The 21,881-nt window shown below is 39.2% G+C and overlaps 1 protein-coding gene across 19 annotated transcripts in view; it reads left to right on the top strand.

The window, feature by feature from the left end:
• ENOX1 (ecto-NOX disulfide-thiol exchanger 1) overlaps positions 1–21,881 on the top strand; it is a 358,280-nt gene that overhangs the window by 212,146 nt on the left and 124,253 nt on the right. For 12 of the 19 annotated variants that reach the window (XM_030272208.4, XM_072928797.1, XM_072928807.1 and 9 more), the window contains 2 exons: positions 11,028–11,162; positions 12,037–12,174. The exons of 3 other annotated variants lie outside the window; for them this stretch is intronic. In XM_030272208.4, coding sequence (XP_030128068.1) covers positions 11,153–11,162; positions 12,037–12,174 — 148 coding nt within the window. In that variant the 5' untranslated portion in view covers positions 11,028–11,152. Of the gene's footprint in view, positions 1–11,027; positions 11,176–12,036; positions 12,175–12,494; positions 12,635–21,881 lie in introns of those variants that run through there. 4 more of the 19 variants (XM_030272202.4, XM_030272186.4, XM_030272193.4 and 1 more) reach the window with 4 other exon arrangements.

Raw genomic sequence — 21,881 nt, 5'->3', positions numbered from 1 at the left:
ACACCTGACAGAGTGTGAATTTCATTGCAAGTGCTTCTGAAGGAAACTTGCTATTTTCTCCACGTTCAGATAAACAGTAATTCCATAGGAAATTATGATAATTGGGGTTTTTTTGTTTGTTTTGTTTATTCCACTCTGCTTTAGTATTGAATTTTATGGGGAAAGAATATTCCTCAACCTAATGCAATCCTGTGTTTTCTGCAGGCCTGGGTCATGGTCCTGTCATGCTGTACCTACCCTATAATCAGAGAACAACCTGACTAGGCAAGATTAATAAAGTCTGGAATAAAGAAAGTATAATCACACCATTTCATGGGTGGGGGATGATGGTTTAAATTACTAGCCAAAGGTGTGTTGCAGACATATATGAGGAACAGGAATCTCCTGGATCCCTGTCAAGTTTCTTTTTCATTTCTAGAGAACTGTAGACCTGTATTTGTTTCGGCTGAATTGCAATTTGGACAGGTTGGAAGATATTTGGAGGCAGAAGGGCTCTATTAAGTCTTTCCCACCAAAAGAAATATTAGTAGGCAATTAAAAGAATAACAAATGGGACCCATTCAAAATGCTCCTCTTGCATTCATGTTGCTCTGAGCTTCAGGCTAGAAAGTACATAGAGGTCATTTAACCTGACCATTATATATCAGAAGCTGCTAGGGTCATTCAGGCACTCTTAAATTAAACCATATATTTTAGACAGAAATATAGTGGTCTCACAAAGCATTTTCCATTCAGACCATAAATCCCAAGGACAGGGCTTTGTCCTCTACATGTATCTACTTTGCACTTCCTGTAGTATCACCTGGATAAACAAGGTCAGTTCATACTCCTGTCAGTTTAATCTCTTGCATCATTGCTGTTATTTTGATTAATTTGATACCGCAGATCTTTAGAGAACAAAGAAACCATTAACAGCACGAGCAATGATGGTGCCAAAGGGGCCTGGACACTGACCCTGGCACTCTGCTCTCCTCCTGTGTGCCAGAAGAGCACTGTGCTGCTGTAGGGAGGGTTATGAGTAGTGGCCATCCAGTTACATTGGGGAAGTTGATGGAAACTACTGCACCCCAGAGCCCTCTACATAGGCCATGTCCTCTGCATGTTCAAGGGTTGAGTCAAGATTTACTTCAAGAGAGCATGGTACATAAATTTTCTGGATGACGATATAAACAAACAAGTTAAAAGCAATGACATACCATATTCATAGCTACAGGCCAAATGCTTTATTCATAATGTTGCAGTGAAAGTATTAACATTGCATTTGTTTAAAAATTAACTAGGAGGCCATTTGTGACCCTTATAATACACATGTGGAGCAGTACTCTGCTGGTTTACACTGGTTATGTTCTGCTTTATATTTTCCAGAGGGTCAATTTGCAAGGATCTTTACTGCTATTTATGAATATAAGTAACTAATTTACCAAAGTTTCACAAAGTGGCTTCATGGCTTCTGCTTCATGGTTAAAGGTTCCGCAAATCTTTTGGTCTTGTTGTTGACTTCGGATTGTTTCTGATTGTATCTTGAAGGATAGAAATACCGTATTACAGTAAATAAATACATTATTCTTGTTATTACTTTACCAACACAGATAAAGGCAAATTCTCTGCCCTGAAGAGATTATAATTCAAATTTAAAAAGACAAACAAATGTACAACACTTTGAAAAATGGTGGATGGCAGGATTACTAACTATGTGAAAGAGGTGGAAGGGCTGCATGAGGAGAGAGAAGAATGCTACGATCATCATTATTCCTAGTTTTTCAACACAGTGACACCTTAAAAGCCTCAAATGAGATGAAAGCCTGGCTGCACAAGGGGATATGCAGAAGCCTGCCAAGAGGGCGGCCTTGTCTCTGTGTCTTAGAGCAGTGCTGCCTCGATTATATTCTTGCCTGGAAGGCACCTGGCTAAAGGCAGCATCAGTACAATTACACAAAGAATGCCACATTTCCAGTAGGTTTTAGCCCTGCCTGAGGGAAAATCAACATGATTTCCTGCCCTGAAGAATTGTAACTGAAATTGAAGAAAAGAAATGCGCATACAAGAAGACAGTTTCAGGGAAAGGGGAGTGAAAGGATTGTTGACAAAGTAAAGGTATGGCAGGACCACCTGGAGGGAAGGAGGGCTTTTAGCATCATTAGATTCATCCTGATCTGCAGCTCTAGCCTTCTCCATCCTGACGCCCTGACAGCTAGTTTCAAGGCAGAAGCATCAAAATAATTTTTGTTGCCTGATCATAGTTGAAGCACACATAGTAGCTGCTGTTTTCCTGATCTGACCTCATGTTAACTGTGGAATTGCTTCTCCCTCAGTGCCCACAGAGTATGTGATAATCCTAAATTTATGTAATTTGCTAGTGATCCCATAAACAACTGTTTAGAAACCAGGCAAAATTCCTGGCTCTGCTTAGCAACTTAAATCAGCCTCTGAGGAAAGCTAATGGGTATGTGGTAGCTCAAAGACCCTGGAAGCTCTGCTTCGTCCAGTGGAAGGTGGAACATATTCATCATTTCCCTCATTTATCTAGAGCAAACTACCTCGTAAATCAGAAAGGACAGAGGGAAACTCCCTCTTGCTGTCCTCGATTCTGGTTCAAAAACAGATGCTGTCCCCAGATATGGCAGGAATGATGAAGAAAGCCAGGAGCAACCTTGGCAAGCCTGGTGGGCAGAAACAGGGGACTGTGATAGCCCAGAGGTGTGTGTGATTTACACTGATTTTCAAACTGGGAATTACAAGGAGCAAGAAAGTTCAGTGTCTGGTAAAGAAATGGGGCTGAGGAGATGGGATTCATCATTTGGAAGTAGAAAGAAAAGGTCCAGGATGAATTTTCTCTCCAGAGAAAAGGCAGATAATAGGGCATCACAGTTGTTGGAATGTGTTAGAGTGGGCAGCTCCTGCTGTCAAACACTAAGTTATATGTTGGTATATTCACTGGGGATGGACAGAAAAATAATCAGAAAGACAACAATCTCTCTCTCTCTCTCTCTCTCTAATTTGTATCTATATCTGGGGACATTCTCATGAGCTATTGCAAACTGAGTCATGCTTTCTGTTCTCCTGCAGCTCACTGTGCCAGAGTTATCAGGCAAAGGACAGGAGTGGAAGCCAAGTCCCTCAGGACTGAGTGTCTTGCTGGGATTCATATGGCATGGAGGTAGCAGAGTGACAACTGAGCTCCCAAGGCACAGTTAGCTCAGCCCAGTTCATCTCATCCCATGGGTGTCTGACAAAACAGATGTTCATATCCAAAACTGCAGTGTAGACTTTCAGCCAGGGGAGTGAGATGTGCACCTCCAAGGTAAGCTTCACTGCCTGGCAAGGTAGGTGTCTGAAACAGGCTGGCAGAAGCACCTGGTTCTTCCTGTTAGCAATGACTACAGTAAGAAAGCTCAAGTATAGATGTCTACATTGGCAGAATTCAGGTGAGGTGAATCCCTGCCTTCCTTAGTACAAGAGCAAAGTGTAACAAACAGTAACTTCTTGGCTGTGAAGAGATATTTGGGTGAGAGAATTGCCCATGGCAGATTAAGGCAAGAAATGTGCCTACATTGTAGGGGGAGTGTGGAGGTGAAGGATGGAAACAAAATAATGCAAAGAAAAGCAAGAAAAAGTGTTATGAGGTAAATGGAGAATAGGAGGTATAGTAAGAGGGATGGAAGGATTGCAAGATAAATGAGCCCAGGGAGCACACTGGCAATTTAGAGCTTGTAGCTGGAGAAAATATCCTGAGTGTGATGTGCTAAAAGGAGATAGCAGCTTTCAGAGTGAGGACAGATGTAAGCTGATAGAAGGGTAGTGAATTTTTCTCTTAAGCAAAATTTATCACCGGAAACCTTCAATTAAAACAAACAAAACAAGCCTAAATCTCTTTTCCAGATTTTCACTGAACAGCCATCACTGAGAGAATACTTGATGGTATTGCATAAAATTTTGATCAATATGACTTTAGATTGCTTTAATATTCTGCAAAAAGAGCTCTGCAGATCACCCTTGCATTTAACAAAGGACACTTAGATGTGTGTCACCTCTTGCCATAATTTGACCCAATGATAAAAGTGTATTTTAAAAATATGAAAATAATTTGACTGACAGGTTTGAGGTTTTTTTCCCCCAATGAATGTCTGCCTGAAAAGACAGGCTGTCTTAACTCCAGGAGTTCAATTATACAGACTTTGAAGGAGAAGAAAAATGATAATGAATGCATTTTAGAAACTTCTAAAAAGTTACTTAAAATAGACTTTCCATACATAATGTTACCATGTGAAATGCAACTGTATCCTGGTCTGCTGGGACTAGGAGACAGCCGTCTGTGTTCCTTTGGAAATTCAATTTGAAGGCACCCCTGCTTCTGGTGGTCTGTGGCAATCCCTGGGGCTCTGCCATAGACAGGGCTTACCTGTCAAGCTGTTCATTTTTTCAGGAGGCGACATGGGAATTATTTCACTTTAGGTTAGCCAGGAAGCTAAAATACTCATTCTGGAAGTGTGTCCTGGTTTGCTTTGGTCTCTTTTTTCCCCATTGTGTCTGAGTTTTTAAAAACACTCAACCAAACAACCCTTTGTATTTCAGCTTGATGTAAGTTTAGTAGACATGAAGCAAGAATATTGTGTGGTACAGTGAGTGAGAGAAGATATTTGATAGGTGTAGTGCATTTATATAGGTATTCTCTCAAGCCCAAAAAGATAAGAAATGGCATATGTAGCCCATATGACTCCCCCAGGTACTTTACAGCATCAAGACATTCCAGCACCTCTCATTTCAGTGTTCAGCCTTTCAATTAAGTTGCTGAAGTGTCTTTGTTCAAAATCTTCTTCAAATGCTTCCCCTTTTGTCTGAAATACAGTGGTGTGGATGTCATGTTTCTAAAATAATCACTGGCCTTTAGTAGAAAGTAGTGTCATAAAAGGCTTGCTATTAAAATACTGCTGTAAATAATTAAAACATTTCAGAATATTTGTTGTTGTTAACTATAAATGAAGGGAAAATGCAGCATTTAAAGAAAGGATTGTCCTAATTTAGTCAGTAAGTCACTGTTCTTTTAAATGGGAAGCAAGTCAAAATTGCAAGCCATCTTGGCAGGGTGAAAAACAGAGATGCAATCATCAATTCACAACAGTGTTTTGTGTTCAAGGAATAATCAAACCTGTTTTTATCAAGGCTGTGCTGCATTGCTAGCCAGCAATATGGCTTTTTTTTTTTTCCTGTTCCAGATGATTTTGGAACTGCATATGCTTTTTCAGTAAGTAAGCTGGACTTCTATAATGCTTTGCTTAATGTGCCTCCAGAATATGTTATTTATAGGCTTCAGCATAATCAGACTGCAGCTGCTAAAATACACGCAAAACAAAAAGCACATTTGTAACCTGTTAAGGCTTTGCTCTGAGATGCCAGTGAAGTCTGAGATTTACCATGAAATATTACCGAGTGACCTTTCAAGGAGCATCACCAGAGAATACCTGTTTATCTTGGAGATTTCTGTTTTATTTTTCTCTCTCTGTTGAAACCTTGCAGTGTTCTGCTTTCCAAGGGAAGTCTGGCCTTTGTGTGTACCATGTGTTATCTTCAAGACATAGTGGGACAATGGATTTAAGTAATGCAGCATCTCAAATGAGCAGTTCTTCCAGAAAATATGTTTTGTAAAAATTGACTTTGTTGAATTTAGAGGGAAACTGGTTTATTGTGTTATAACTGTTATATTATGATTTTTCTCTAAATTGTCTTAATCCTATCAGTATGGACATGATTTATTCATTAACTGTTTTTTCAGTGAAAATTGGTGGAAAGGATCCCTTGCAATCATGGAAAAACCTACATATTCAGTTTACATAGTTAAAAGTAAAATGTCCTAATCTACCAGCACATATTTTATGAGTTTATAAGATGACAATGTAGGTTTTTAGTGGCATAATCTAGAATGAAAAAAGGTGCTTTAAATCATTTATAAGACAAAAAATTGGAAAGATTATGTGAGTGAACACAAAACCAGAGCTCTTATTTAGGCTCTAAGGGAGCTTATCTTCCCTAGCTTGTGCCTAATGAAGCTGTTTTCTTAAGGAAAGTGCTGGTTCCTGCAGAATTAATCTTTACTTTCAAATGCCTCCTGTAAGAGGGAGATGTGGCAGAAAAATCCATGTAAACAGGGTGACTCTGGAGATGCTGGAAACCAGCTGGTCTCTGCAGTAGAGCTGCAGGAAGATGAAGCATAGTAGATGCATAAGTTAGGATCCCCTCCCAGAAAAAAATATTTTGTTCCAAAAAAGCTTTGGTACCTGATGTAATTTTTTACTTGCTGTAGTAAATGCATTTTTGCAAATTTTTGCAAGAAATATGTTTTCCTTCAATTTGTTTTGAACTTCTGAATTTAGGTGACATTTTCTAGGTGTTAACATACCATTAACCATGGAAAATAATGCCTCTTCTTGTAACACTGCACATGCAATAATATAAAAAATATTTCTAAAAGCCATCTTTGGAATCACATTGCAGATGCTGGGTTTTTTTTTTTCATGTAGCCCAGGTAGGGTGGCTATGACACAAAAATATCATTTTCATTGTTACTAGTCCCATTTTTCTTCTTCATTTTAAGACAGTCAGAAAGAAATGAACAGTGACTTACAGCATATCCTTGTCTAGCTTTTCTTTCTATTTTCTCTTCTTTACTGGGAGTCCTGTATGCAGCTGGAGAAACAAAACCACTGGGAAGAATCAGTACAAAACACTTGATATATTTTAGAAGACAGCTGGAGGTAGCCTGATAAATGACCTGTACTTTGGCGGGTCAGGTGGAGTGTGACCAACCTAATGACCACTGTCCTATGAATCACAGTGAATAGTAACAAACACTTTGAAATTGCCATTCTTTTAAGAATAGGAAAACTCGCCTAGATGTAACAGTTCACAAGATTCCACATTGTTCCTTTCCATCTGTGTTTCCTCAAGAATCAGCACCAATAGCATTTAATGACTTTCTGACTTGTACTCCAAGGTTTCAAAAGGTTGACACCATCAGTTTTTTCCTTGAAGGATTTAATGGTCACAAAAATTAGACAAAGAGCTGAGATGACTTAAGGTCACTCAGCAGGTCGGTGTCAGAGTTGGGCAGAGAACCTCCTCCTTGCATCCCAGGCCTGGCTGCTGACCCGGGCACTCCACAGAGCCTCGTTACAGTGGTGCATTTAATCAGGTTCACTCCATGTTGTAACTTACTGTGGTGTTATGGATATCTAAAGGGTAGGATTTTAACTTCACAATCTGCTGTTATTAAATTAGTTTTATGTTATGTTAATTTCTTTGTCTCATGGCATTCATTGCCTGTGATAATTGATGCACAATATATAACCGACTTCTGTATTCATTTGGGTAACTGCATTTAATTGCCTGGTATAAAATATGTGCACTAAGTACAATCTGCTATGACTGCTATGACTGAGAAGTGCTCATTGGTATGGACTTGAGGGTGCTTTATCTTCCTGACAACCTGTCTGAGGGAAGTCTAAATGTCTCTTGCAATTCACCATCCAAGGACTGGTACTTGCATCATGTGTGCAAAAAGAGAGGCCACCAAAAAAGTATAATGTGAAATCACTTTACAAAATGCTTGACATCAAAATTTTGTTAATCAGAAGTTCTCAAATCAGGAAGTTTTTATTAATGTCTCTGCCTCTCCCAAACATCAAGGAATAGCAGAGCCCAGAATATTTTATACATTTTCTCCTGTAAATCAGGATTATGGCTTTATTTGCTTGTGAAGTTACTTCCCTGAAGTAGGGCTACTTCTATGCACAAATTTTTATAAAAACAGATTTCTTTTACATATATCTTCAGGTCATTAATGCCCGGAGGAGTATTAGTGAATTGTAAATCAGTAATGCTCTCTAAAGGTGTGATGTCAGTGAAGTGGTGTTGGAAAATGTCTGCTCAGGTTACACAAGATCCCTGCATAAGCTTACACTTTCTTGCCTGTTTAACCAGTAACTGTGATTAAATTTTTTATTAAGAAAGCCAGAATCTTTGCTAGTAGATGTATTCCTCATCAAAGTTAGGATTTTGCTTTTTACATGACAATAGACAGTGGGTTTGTTTGTTTGCCTTGCTTGTTTTATTTCCAGTGTCATGAAGGGTATAATAGTGCAGCGTCTGAGCTACACAAAGAAATGCTGAAATTTGCCCAAAGCTGATTTTATTTTAAGCATTAATGAAACCTTCTCTATACAAATTTTCAGAATTAGCTTCTTAAACAAAAGCTAATGTTTGAGTCTAAATCAGGTTTGTAATGCCTGTGAGACTATTTTTGCCCTATTATGTTGCTCTGTCTTAACCACTGAGTTGTCACTAGAAGGAATGTTCAAAATTAGTATTTTTCTTTTTAAAAGAGCTAGTTTCTACAGTCTGTGTCCTTCAGGATGGAGCATTAGTTCTGCCTACAGCTTACTGCAAATTATTCAGCATTCATAGGTTCGTTTATGCTTGTTATTCAGCTCTCTTCCACTGACAAAATAGCCTGCAGCAGTTCTTGGTTAGATAGAACTAGTTCCACTTTAGGCTCCTCACGTTCTCTTTTATGGCTTTTCCCCTGGTTCACCCTGCACTGTATCCAGGTACTTTTGATGAAACAGTAGACCTGGTGGTCAGAGAGAAAGCAAAGCTGCCGAGAGCCAGGATGGGCTACAAGAGTGTGTTTTGAGCAAAGACTTCCTTGGCATATTGGGCAGACCTGGTGGTACAGTACACCATGAGTTTCACCAATTCAACCTATTGATTATGCTTTCGTTCATATTTGTGGTGTTATATTCTTCTTCCTCCGCAAGGACTTTAACAAATGCTTGTAGCTAATTCATCAAAGTAGACCAAAATTTGAAATATGTGAACATATCAGAAGGAAAACACCAAAAGGTCATTCCCAGTAGACTGAGGTTTGATCCTGTATTTCTGTCAGAACTGCAGTGTGGGCTTGGGCAGAAGAGTATTAGTGTTCAGCAGCAGAGCTGTCACCTGGTACACACTGCACCAAACAGTAAAATGTGGGCAAGGGGGATGTCAGAGAGAGTCCAACACCCATTTTCTTCCTCTTATACCAGCAATCCATGTCTATCTGAGATGCCTTTGCCCCAAAACCATGGGGCAGTACCTTCTTCCTCCCCATTAGCTGTGGTGATGCATTATAGCAAGGTATAGAGAGGCATTTCATCACTGTTGGCTTTTAAATGCTCCTTACTTCATCAAGGCAACAAGGCTGCTGGTCAGGAAAAGAGGTGAACTACTCTTATACGGGCTATTCAGCATATATTTGTACATTGGGATTGATTTGGCAGTGATTCATAAAGAGCAAGGAGGGCTGTACTGTGTAAGAAGTAACTTATTGACAAGGAGTAATTCAGCCAGCCCTAACCTCAAAACAGATGTTTGTGGTCAGAAGTTTATAGCCTCAGTGGAAAGGGCTAAGTACAAGTTTAAAGAGCTGAATAGGAGACACCCAGTTTTTAAAAACTTGACATAAATCTTAGCTGCCTTGCCTTATGTTAGTCACATTCCCTGCAGAAGACTTCCATTCAGTGTTTGTTTGCTGTTTATAGATGTTATTTAAAAGCTAATTTTATGATAAAAATATTTTATGTTATGTATAATGAATAGTGGAGATCAAATAAGAATTGGAATTGCAAATTCAAATATTAAGGGTTGATAAATATTGACTTTTAAGTAGACACACTGTAGATTTGAACAAAATGCTTTTTAGCCCAGTGTATTGGTTATTTGTAAATTACAACATACAAAAAAATGTAGATCATTGTCTGAGCCTGACTCTTCACTTTTACAGCCATTGATTTGGTCATGTTCCTATGAAATGATGTATACAGTGCCATGAAACAAAAACATTAAACTTTCTGGCTCATACTTTATGCACATCAAATGAAAAAAAAGAAAAGTGTGGGAGGTACTAAACTAAAATACAGTAATTATGTTAATTGTGTCTTTTCTACAGACGAGTCCTTAGGGTCTGCATGTTGGAAACCACCTAATTATGGTCTTTCAAGTAGTTTCTTAAAGTCAGCATGGCTATTCTAGGACTGAACAAGTCACCAAGATTCACCTACACAGTGCTAATAACCTCCCTGAACACTTGCAAGCTTCTGGTCACTTGCTGGCCCCTGGTACCCAAACCCTGGATCAGACCCCTTAGGCTACTGGAAAGCCAAAAATAATGAACGTGGCCCTCCTTAACCCACAGTCCCATGTACCTGGTGCACAAAGTGTAGCTTGGGCTTCTGTATGTGATCATCCTCAGCCTAATGTTTTCTACCTCTGCTGGAAGTGCTGGGAGCTCACAGACTTTGCTCACACCTCTTACCTGTCACCTGCTCTGCCTCCTTTCTGATGAGCGATGCGCTAACGTGGTGAGCCTCCCAAGCAATGACAGCAACAGCAATAAGTTGCCCTTATGTAAAATTCATGGCCTGACAGACACCTGATGAGAGCAATGTGTTTTAGCTAGAAACAGATACCACACTTTTGCTTTGAGCTAAGCAACCTCTGTGAGCCCAGGGTGCAGTGTTAGTTAAGGAGCAGGCATCTTCCTCAGCTTTGTTAGGTTTTCTTTCCACATCTCCACCGGCTCCATTCTGTAAGTCATTGCATAATATTTTCTTTCCTCTTTCCATCTCAGAACAGACTACTATTTCCTTGAAACTTGCAACACCAGTTAATTGTTAACAGTTAAAAAAAAATCATATTCATCCCTTAATATGATCTTTCAGCCGATGCCTTCATGCTGAGGAGGCTGTGTAGCTACTGATAAGACCTAATTTGTGAAGGGCTTTTCAGTGGCCTGACAGGTTCATACATGGTACTGTTTGTTCAGCAGGCGAGGAGAGTGTTTGCTGGAATGCCTCTACAGAGGCTGTGAAATGTGTGCACAGAGACTGGGGCTGCTGATCCAGAGGGAGTGGGCAGGAGCTTCGAGTGCTTCCCAAAGACGCTGGTCCGTTGTTGTGCTCTGACTCTGGCACTTGCCATCTTTTTTCTTTCAGAGCCTAATGAGCTGTGTGAGGGCCCTGTGCTTGGTGATATCCCATCTCAAGATGCTGCTAATACAGTAGCTAATTATTCCTAACTGAAGAAGTCAAACAGAAGAAAAAGGATCCAGGGAAAAGCAATGGCTGCCGGTAAATATCTCAGGTCTGCAAAGGCCATAAGAAAATAACTGAAAAGATCTGATTTCAGGTGTGACTGGGGAGGGGAGAAGCAAAAATGTGTGATCAAATCTTGTGTCTGGTGTTTCAGTATCAAGTATATTCAGTTTTCAGTTAAGGTGGCATCCCTTAACTGTCCCACCCATCCCCCCCATCAAAGGAAGATCCATACGTGGGCTCAGTCTGTTTTGACCATACTCATGATATTTCTTTTCTGGTTTTAGAAAAAAACCTATGATATTTGCTATAGTGAATGAAATTTATTTGGTCTCTTTTTAGTTAGGGAATAATGTATTCTTAAATATTTTACAAAATAAAAAATTGCACCTTATGGAAAACTGTTCTTTTTTGGGGTATGTTTGGTTCTCACAGGTTTCAGTCAAGTCCCACAACTATTTATGTATCATTAAGTTCTATCAGAGTGTTGCAGGGCAATTTATTCAGGCTGGGAGAGGCCTCAGATGGTCCCTGATCCAACCTCCTGTTTAAAGCAGGGCCAGAGATAGGGTCAGATCAGCTGTTCACATCTTTATGAAAGCTGAGTCTTGTAAGGTGCCAGGGATGGTGACTGCACAGCCTGTTCTACTTCTTGACTATCCTCATGGTGAAGTAGTTTTCTCTTTTCTTTGTACCATTTTACATCTGTTGAATGTTTCCAATGACTTTATGATCTATTATACAATACCAAGAATTATTATTAATGATCTAAAGATGAATCATAATTAAGAAACAAAAAAAAAAAACCCAAAATAAACGGTGGTTGTGATACCTCATTCTCACTGAAAGATTTGGTTAAAATTTGTGGTGCATAGGCTTTTCTACTTACAGCATGTTTACTTCCTTGCAGCAGCTGATGGTTTGGGAAGTATAGCTATAGATACCACGCAGCTTAACATGTCAGTCACTGATCCCACAGCTTGGGCTACAGCTATGAATAATCTGGGGATGGTTCCAGTAGGACTAGCAGGACAACAGCTTGTGACAGGTAAGATTTTTCTTTTTTAAAAGCATTGCTTGTACCAGTCATGAATTCTTCGTATCCTTTGAAAAATATATGGAATGTTTTCTGAGGATATTATATTTTTATGTTCTGAAAACATCACCTATGATTAATATTGCATACTGTGTAGTAGTCTCTTCTTGTAGTAGGTATGTAATCCATATTATATTTTAACCTTGTAAAAAACTAAAGTTCTCAGGGGAAATTTAACAGCTAAACCATCAATCTTTATGCTGGGTCAAGATTAGGAGGCAAGTCATGTAAGAGGAACATTTGTTTTTATTTCTCTGTTCAAGCAGGATGTCTTGAGGTTCTGCCAAGGAATACCCTGGGCTGAGAACTCTTGACTGGAGATTTTGGAGTTGTGTTAATTGGACAGAAAATCATGAAGCCTGTCCAGTTCATATGCTCAGTTGATATTAGTGAAGTGAAGCTTTCCCGTCAGGTGTGTGCTTATTTACTTTCTGACTGGCTCTGTAAAATTTAATGTCAAGAGATTGTTCTTGTTAGACTTTGTCATTTACTTCCTAATCATAAGTTAGGAGAGTGTTGCAAAGGATCACTTATTGTAACACCTACAAAAACAGTATTTTGAAACCAGCAATATTTTACAGATAAGACTGGACATAGCAGACTTTGTTGTCAACAGTAGAGGCCAAATTAGCTGGAAACATTAAAACTTCTTTGCTCCTGTGATGTAGAGAAGAACTGTTTATATATGGGTGGGTGCCCTGTGGACACAAGCCATGTGCTAGGTATATGACAGATTCCCTCTGGAAGCTTCACTGCCACTTCAGCTTAAGAAGAGCTGTGTAATATCTGTATCAGAGCAGCATCCTGTCACGTCTGCACCTCTCCACATAGACGAGGATTCAGTGAGCCAGGTCATGATGTAAATCACTCTGCTTGCCTCACCAGGGATGCCTGATGATTAATTTTGGCCAAATATGCCCCCTCCTGACAGTGGGAACTGAGTAGAGCTGTGCCAGTTCGCAGCTGACGGTCTGGCTCCGAATTACCTGTTTTACAGGCTGGTACACTAAGCTGCAAGAAAGCTGATTTATAACAAATCAGTCTCAAGCAGAGAGCTGAGCTGGTGGAGGCTGTGAACTGATTGGTGATCTCTAGCTTTAACCCCATGCTCCTGATTAAAAGAAACAAGCAAAGCCATCCACTCCTTGGGATCCAATTCTCTTCAGTGCTTCTGTCAATGACCTGGATGCAGAAGCTGAGTCCACACTAAGTTTACTGATGATACTAAATAAAAGAGAATCTGTTGATTCTCTAGTGGGTGGATTGGCCTAATAGGGAGTCTGGATAGATTACAGGGCTGGCCAATTACCAACTGTGTGATGTTTAATCAGGACAAATGCCACATTCTGTACCTGGGACTATGTAATCCTGGATGCATGAGTGGACTGGAGAGAAGAGGCTGGAATGCAACCCTGCCGAAAGAATATGCTGGGTTTTGTTGATGAGAAGCTCAGAATCAGTCAATAATGTGTCCTGGTGGCCAAAAGGGTCACATTAGCTTTGGTGCAGCCTCACCATGAGAGCTGTGTGCTGTAAGAGTCATATGAAAAATATGAGAGTGATGAGCATTTTCAAGGGAAGGCAATAAAGATGATAAAAAGGACTAGATGGCAATACTTGTGAGGAGCCGCTCTGGATACTAGGTTTGCTCAGCTTAGAGGAGGCTGAGGAGTTGCTGTCTACAACATCCTAATTAAGGTGAGTGCAGAGGGTGATGCTGATCTCTTCTCTCTGGTGTCTGGTGATAAGATGTGAGGGAATGACTTAAAGCGGCATCAGGGGATGTTCAAATTTGCTATTAAGAAGAAATTTTTCTCTGTGGGGGTGGTCAAGCACTGGAACAAGCTACTCAGGGATGTGGTCGTGGCCTGTTCAAGAAGTATTTTGACAACACTCTTGGATACATGCTATAATTTGTACCATGTGGAGTTAGGAGCTGATCTTGATTGTTGTGAGTCTCTTCCGACTCAGAATATTTAATGATTCTATGTCTTCATGGGGAAACAACTTTTTCCATTTTCCAGAGGGGATTTGCCTGCAGATGTTGTGCTCAACTTGAATGCGATTACCTCCAACATGAAAATAGTCACATGTCAAAATCACCTTCTGCTGCTTTCATTTATAATCATCTTAGTTGCATATGCTGTGGAAGTTTGCCCTGCCTTTTTGTCTTGCTCTCTCTTCAGTTCCACTGTAAATTTTGTCCTCAGGCGTGCTGTGCAATCCCTACATGGCAGCCTCATCTCAGGTGCAGTGCTTTTCCCCACAAGGGAGGATCTCCAGTATCTTATACCATTGACAGCCCACTGCTGTAATTTGCATAATTATGTGTATCACGTATCGTAAAGATGTTGTACAAGCCAGTTCATGTTTGTTCAGCATTTTCAATGTATGGAAGGTGCCATAAGTAATAAATATTAATTACTGAAGTGCTGCCTGATTTCTCTACATGTGCAGAATAACTTCCTTTCTTTCCTTTCCTTTCCTTTTGTTTTCTTTGTTTTAGACTCCTTTGTATTTTCAAGGTAAATAGGTGCTTTGACGCTTCATTATATTTCCCTAAGATTCATAAGTTTTTGACATATTTTCTTTATTGCAGATCCATAATAGCAAAACTTCAGTTTGCCATGGAAATACTTATAGATTTATTTGCTCTAATATATTTACTGTATCCATGTTCAGTGAGGGTTTGCATCATTATATTCAACCAAATATCTAACTACTCCCTAGCTATTTCTGGCTTTTTCATTTTTTTGCTATTAATCCTAGTAATTAAGTCAGCCTTTTCAGCAGTCACATACTGTTTTTGCTACTGTTATCTGTTACATTTCCCTGGGATGAAAATGACATAACCGTGTCCCAGTGCTGACTATTTGTCCATCTTTAAAATTTTATGTTATTCTTTTTTTTTCTTTTTTTTCCTGTTTTGCCCCCAGCCCTGTTGATAGCTAGAAAAGCAGTGAGTAGTTTAGATTAAACTTGGAGATACTGTGATCTTTACATATCCTGCCATAGTCTGAAATGTGGTGTGTGGTATCCACCTGTCTCCTGACACCTCTTAGCCCTCTGGTCTGTCAGTGCTCAGAGGACTTATGCATTCATGGGCTTTCCTTCCCCAAACTGACCAGTTCCTGATTGCTGTGCAGGGCATTTTTGTTCTCATATGTATAGAGTCCATATGAACTACTAAGCCTTTTTAGAGGTTTCTCAAGACTTTTTTCTCCTGAGCAGTTCTTAGCTTCGCTGCTGTGTAACCCGCTGGGATGCCTGCCTTGTAATGGTTATGTTCCCCAGTTTGCAATCTGTGAAACTCCTGTCTAGCTCAAGAGCTTGCTAAAATGAAGCTTCCACAACATCTGGCCAATACTCTTCTCTCAGCCTGGGATGACAGCTCTCTGATCTTGGTAACTAATCAATTTTAAGCACTACTAACCTTTTAATACCAGTTTAGGTGATATCTGCACTCTGTTTAATTCCTTATCTCCCAGTGCTGTAAAATTGGATTTTTGATCTGGGCAAATGTCAGAACCTTTCATTTATAAAGATGGGTTCCTGTTAATAGTTCAATAATATCTCTCATGTGTCAACATATATTTTGCTTATAACGTATACTTATTCAGAAAACTTTTTCCATGTATTTGTCTGCTGCATTGCATATACACTACTATATGCATTTATAAATTATATAAACATAATTAATACAATAAACTGTAGTTTAATAAAACATTAGTTAAATTGTTAAAGATTAATGTGGAATAGTTATGGGTGAAAAGTATTTTCAGTCTAAATTTCCCCTTTCAGCAAGGGGAAAATATATATACTTTCTTTAAAAAATGTACCTTTTAGGCTGAATTTTCTCATGGTTGCTTTTAGCCCAGAGGAAAAAAAGATCTGGAAAAGTTGAAGGAAATCTGTTAAACTGCTTTTGAATTATCCAGGCCTTAAAATTGCTGTTTTCTATGCTTTGAGTCTGAGAAAAATTGTCAGGTGAGAGGGGAAGGTTAGTTTGTAGTTCATCTTTTTGTGAACTAAAACCTCTTTTTGCACTCAGCAACTCTGATTCAAGCACATCTTTCAAGTGCATTCAAGTTTGCTGTTTTTTTAGATTATAGGACTAGAAGAAATACTCAGTGACCTAAGCCAACTGAGAATGTTTTATTTTGCTTTTGCACTGGTACTTTTTAAAGGCAATTTTGACATGCCTAGATTTAGAGTTCTTGCACTTTCATTTATTTCAACAAATGCCATCAGGTAACCTGTTTTCTAAGGGAAGATATCATGCTGAGAAAATTATTTATTTTTTTTGGTTCAGTTAAGTTCTCCTTTCACTAATTAACCAGTGCTCTGAGAAACAGGAAGCAGTTTTGAGGCACTTTCCTCCAGATGACCTGAACATTTGTGAGTCAAAAATAGTGTATGTCAGAAAGTTCCCTAGCACAAATGAGCCTGAAGAGTGGTACACAAGTGGTAATTCATTTAGCCTTTATGTTAAGCTCATGCCCTGTGACACATATTTTGTTCTTACAGAGTAAAATAACAAATCACAAGGGCAGACATCCAAGATGAAAGTTATAGGTCTGCCTGGAAGTCAAGGGTACGTCTGAAAACTGATGCCTTCTGCTTATTTACAGAATAATTATTAAGACATGTTGTTCCACAAGAGTCTGGCCAATATGCCTCAGCCTCAAGATACTGAAATTTTCAGTGACACACAGTTTTTGTTTTTGGTTTTTTTTTTCTGAAGATTGTCTTTGACCACTTTTATAAAATCCTAGTGAAATCAGAGACTAGGAACATTTGAAGCCTAACATCTTGCTTGCCAAAAGATATAGAAAAGAACACTATTTTTGTGGTTTTAAACATGTATTTTTTAGACACTATAAGTTGTGAAATATTAGGCACTTACATCAACCTTTGTGTTTTTCCATTTGTCTCTGCTTTCCCCACACACTTGTCTTTTGACCTGATTTCAGTGAAACATAGGAGCTGTCAGTTCCAATCAGGTCATCTCGCTCAGAATTGTGCTTTTGACAGTGTTGGGTTCCAGATACTTCAAGGGAGAGATCCACAAGGCAAATCAGTGCTGAAATGTTGCTCTCTCCGATGCGCTCTCCTCTTGATCATTAATAAATAGAATGAGGTTCCCCAAACTAGAAGTTATCTATCCAACTCAAGTCATAACTCACAAAAACTTCATTTTTGAAGCAATACCCACTACAGTAAGTAGCTGCAATCCTGAAACTGCAACCCCAAATGTACTTTTTGATGACAGAAAGATTTGTGAAATTTTGATCTAGAGACTCCTGAATCTCAAGACACAGGGTTTAATGTCCTTCCCAGAATTTTATTAGCTTGAGGCCTAAAAGTGTTTGGAGTCATAATATTCAGACTCTTTTTCTTCAAAATTAAGACTGTAACTACAGGCAATCTCTATATTCAGATTCCAGGCATGCTTTATTAATTATTGTTCACTGCAGGTCGTCATATGCTGACTAAATTGTAAACATATTCCTCGCTGTTCTGGTTGTGTACCATTTTTGTAGTGTTAATGAAGAAAAATCAAATCAAGTAGATATATTTTATTATGTTCAGCAGCTCCCCAAAGGAAGACTGTACAGGGCTGAAGATTTTAGGAAGTCAGCTGGCCGGAGGCTGTTCCCAACTCTCATGTGTATACCTCTTCTTCTATATTATTCTATATATTGGTCTCCCCAATACTGAAGGCTTAGAGCCACTGGTAGCCATCCGGCAGTCTCATTTCACTCTACCCCTGCTACCCTGTTACCTATTAAAGCTTACTTTTTCTACAATCCATTGCTTAGGCACTAATCCAATGTGCTGATGAATCCATAACTCAAAACATCCAAGAGAATGCCCAACAAAACACAGCTTCCTTTTCTGTAATTAACACTTAACTCCTGCTATCTCATTATAGTCTATCCACAAAAATTTTGAAGTGAGTCACTTGTATAATAAGCTGAAGATAGTCACTTTTCAAAGGAAAAAAATGCTTGAGGATCTAAAATTTGTGACTGAATTTTAGCAATCTCCAGATGTAAGCTTTGGTATGCACAGGCAGCTGTTTGAGGCACTCCGTGAAAGATGTAGACCACAAGAGCTCAGAAGAAGAATTCAGCAGCCCCATGGCACAGTTGTATTGAGTGTCTTTACCCTGTTCTGAATGCTGCACTGGCTTGGCTTCTGGCAGTAAAAAAGGTATCAAAAATATTAATAAAATCTACACCTTTCTGTAGATTTTACAACCCTCTCAAGGTTACAAGGTATCTTCAGAAGGCATCTTTTTGTCTCTTATGGATTCCCAACCTGTTTTATATGTCGTGTTTTGTTAGCAAGTCAGCCTATGATGCAAAAGAAATGTAGCAAGTAAGATATAATCTGAAAAAAAACAAAACTTCTTAATTTTATTTTAGTTCCTTTCTATCTTATCATCTTCCCTATAGAAACATTTTAGTCAAGAGGAAAAGATATACCATTCAAATTATCTGAATGACCCATCAGAATGATTACATTTGTATAAAAAATACTCTTAAGGATTAGTGTTGCACTTATACCTAGATAAAACTACGTATTTTATTACCAAGACACAGAAGAACAGCAAGGGTGAGAGAGAATAGGTACTGTGGGAATCCCAGTATGTAGAGCCACTGGGAACGTATCTAAAGTATTATATACTAGTGTAACAAGTAGGTTTTTTTCATTGACCTGAAAAGTGCCTGCAGAGTTAATCACACATTCTATCATGTGAGTGTTACTCAAGGAGACTTCACTCCAGGGGACATTAAAGTGCTAGGAACAAACACAGTCAGTTTACAACAGAAAAAGGAGAGAAAGATTTGAAAGCCAGAGGAAATGTGGTAGAAATTCTTGAGTGCCTTTTGACACGCTATCAGGGTTAAGTGTGCGTCTTAGGTCATTCAAGTACCTCCTCTATATTAGACCTTAATTGAGGCCAGGGATGAAGATAATGATTAAAATCTGCTCGGTGCTTGAAGATAAATAGTAGTTTTTAACATGGTATGAAGGGCTGAATATCCCAAGTAAACAAGATTGAGAGGTGAGCAGGACCACATAGAGGGAAGTGCTAAGTGCAAAGCTTGTGTTGAATGCGGAGTGAAGGTTTATTTAGGAATATAGTATCCCCTTTTCTGCTGTTGTACTTCTATCCAAGCCAGTTAACAGTTTAGGAAAACAGACTGATTACTATTTGGCATACTCTTCTTAATGGTCTCAAAATACTGGAGTAAATTTATGATGCAAACCATATTGTTTGGATGTTTTGGCATTTTGTTTTAGAGGTTTTTTTTTTTTATTCCTGGCTGTTGGTAATTATACCACTAATAATCTGTTTGGCATGTTATTATTTGATGTTACAGTAAAGAAACATGAGGAAGTATTTTATTTTTGCATAAGTTTCCCCCATCTTTTATCTTGCTTTGGAAAGCTTCCATTCCTATTATTTTCCATTTGTTTGTTTATTCTAGACCAGAAAGCCCATGAGTAACTATGAGCATCCCACTGCATAACGTAAGCCAAGAGGCTGTTTGGAATCATTTGCTACTGACTGTTTACTTCTGTTGGAGTATAGCTATGTCTGCAGCTCCTTCCCTTCCAAGGATCCCAGGTTCTTTGGCCAGCACAGGGAGCCCAGTGTAACCTGGGTGACATACAGTTTGCTGATGGAAAAATTGAGTTATTGTAGATAGAAATCAATAGAAAAAGCAGACTGACCATTTTAACTAATCAAAGGAAAGGTGTGAATACCAGGTTACATAAATTCAGGGATGAAAAAGGCTGGTTGACGCCAGGCTGCTCGAAGGTGAGCTGCTGAGCACAGTCGTGGTGTCTAGGTGGCAAAGGGAAGGCAATGGTACCTGAAGCCCTTAGGTCAAAGCTGTTTACAGGCTCTGTAGATGGTCCACAGGGGATGGACACAGCAGTCCCAAGAGGACTGTTACCTCAGCCCATGCAGAGTGCTCTCAGGAGGGTGCAGATGGCACCGCCTGGGGCAGTCCCAGAGAAAAACTTCTTGGGAGGGGTAGACTTGAATACAAATGGATCACAAGACAGCCACCCCAAATCAAGGCTATAAAATCCTTTCTTCTTCCCTAGTCAGGCTCTCTCTTTGTTTGCACAGGTTAGGTTGATGCTTAGAGCTTGGCCCCTGGAGAGGAAGCATGAGAAGCTTAATTTCTATGTTTTAGCATAAAGAGAAGAACATAAGCATAGTTTTCTTTCCCTTCTGCCACCTGTGCTTCAAATGCCCTTTGCTTATAGCATGAGAACTGGGTCTCACAAAAAGCATGAACATGCACATTCAGTTCAAGGCAGGGGTCTCTGTGAAATATGAGCAGAACTGATCAGTGTGGAAAAATGTCTTTTGATGGTCTGCACTGAAGAAGAAAGTTGGGATTCACTTAGCCTAATCCCTGGGCATGTGAGGGAGTTTGTAACAGAATATTTCATTAATGTTGTCTTCGGTCAGATAAACAATGGATTTGCCACACCTTCCCGTGCTCCTGTGGTGACAAATGATGTTCATGACAGCAGCTCTGAGTAATGTCTCTGTAATGGGAAGCAGCTGGCCACTGGAGTAGTTCTGTTAGTGGACATGGAGGTGAAAGATAATTAAGCTTAATATATACAATATGCTCTAACATGCTGTAGTATAGATTTAGATTGTATTCTGCCCAAATATAAAAGATATTCTGTTAGTGTAGCCTCAGAAATTTAATAGCTCTATTCATGAACAAGAACAGCTTTATCTGTCTTTCCCTGTTTTGCACATTTCTTATTCCAATTATTCTTTTCCTAAAAAAATTATTTTCTTGGCTCTAGCAGATTTTCCTTTATAGGTAATCTCCTTCTCCTGACCACAATGCCTACGTTATTTAGTAATTATTTGTTATTTCCATTCAGGAAAGGCTTAGAGATACGGAGCTCTAGTAAGTTAAACAATGCCTGAATCCTTAAGAGTCAATCCTGGCCCAAATTGCACATGGTCTATTTTCTTTCACTTAGATAAACCAGGTAGGTAAGGGACTGCATGGAAACAATGGGATAATACTGATTGGCATGAAAAGCAGCACTGATTATGGAGCTTCCTGTCTGTTATGTAGATTTTTATAGGTATCTTGGCACAGCAGTAATATGGTGCTAAGTGAAAAAGCAGTTTTAACTCCTTTTATCTGATATTCTGAGGCAGGCACTGAAGAACAGGAAAACTATTGTGCACATTAGAAACAGGCAGACAATTCCTACCTTCTCTTCCTCTTTGACTATATGTGTGCTGTGATATTTAGAGGATTTGGAGAAGGGAAAGGAGAGAGCTTTGGCAGCATTTAGAGAAGCCAGTGCTGTGGGAAAAGGTGCAGATGTGCTTTATGTCACCGTTTTTGTAAAGACCTAGTAACACAAGCTGTGTTTCAGAAAAGACTTTTCCAGATTGCACTGGAGGGAGAGGGCAAGTTGTATGCTTGTCCAACACTTTTTCTTCTTTCTGACACAGTTGTATTTCAAGTGGTTAATTTCCCTAGCAACAAATGTGGAATATTATAACTGACTGCAGTGTTAAAGTTTTACCTTATTTTGAGCTGCATCTGTCAAATGTATTTATCCCTTCTCTTGGAAATCTCCTCTTT

Source organism: Taeniopygia guttata, chromosome 1, assembly GCF_048771995.1.
Source record: "Taeniopygia guttata chromosome 1, bTaeGut7.mat, whole genome shotgun sequence".
In the NCBI taxonomy this organism is placed as follows: Eukaryota; Metazoa; Chordata; class Aves; order Passeriformes; family Estrildidae; genus Taeniopygia; species Taeniopygia guttata.
This window is presented reverse-complemented; position numbering and strand designations above follow the sequence as displayed.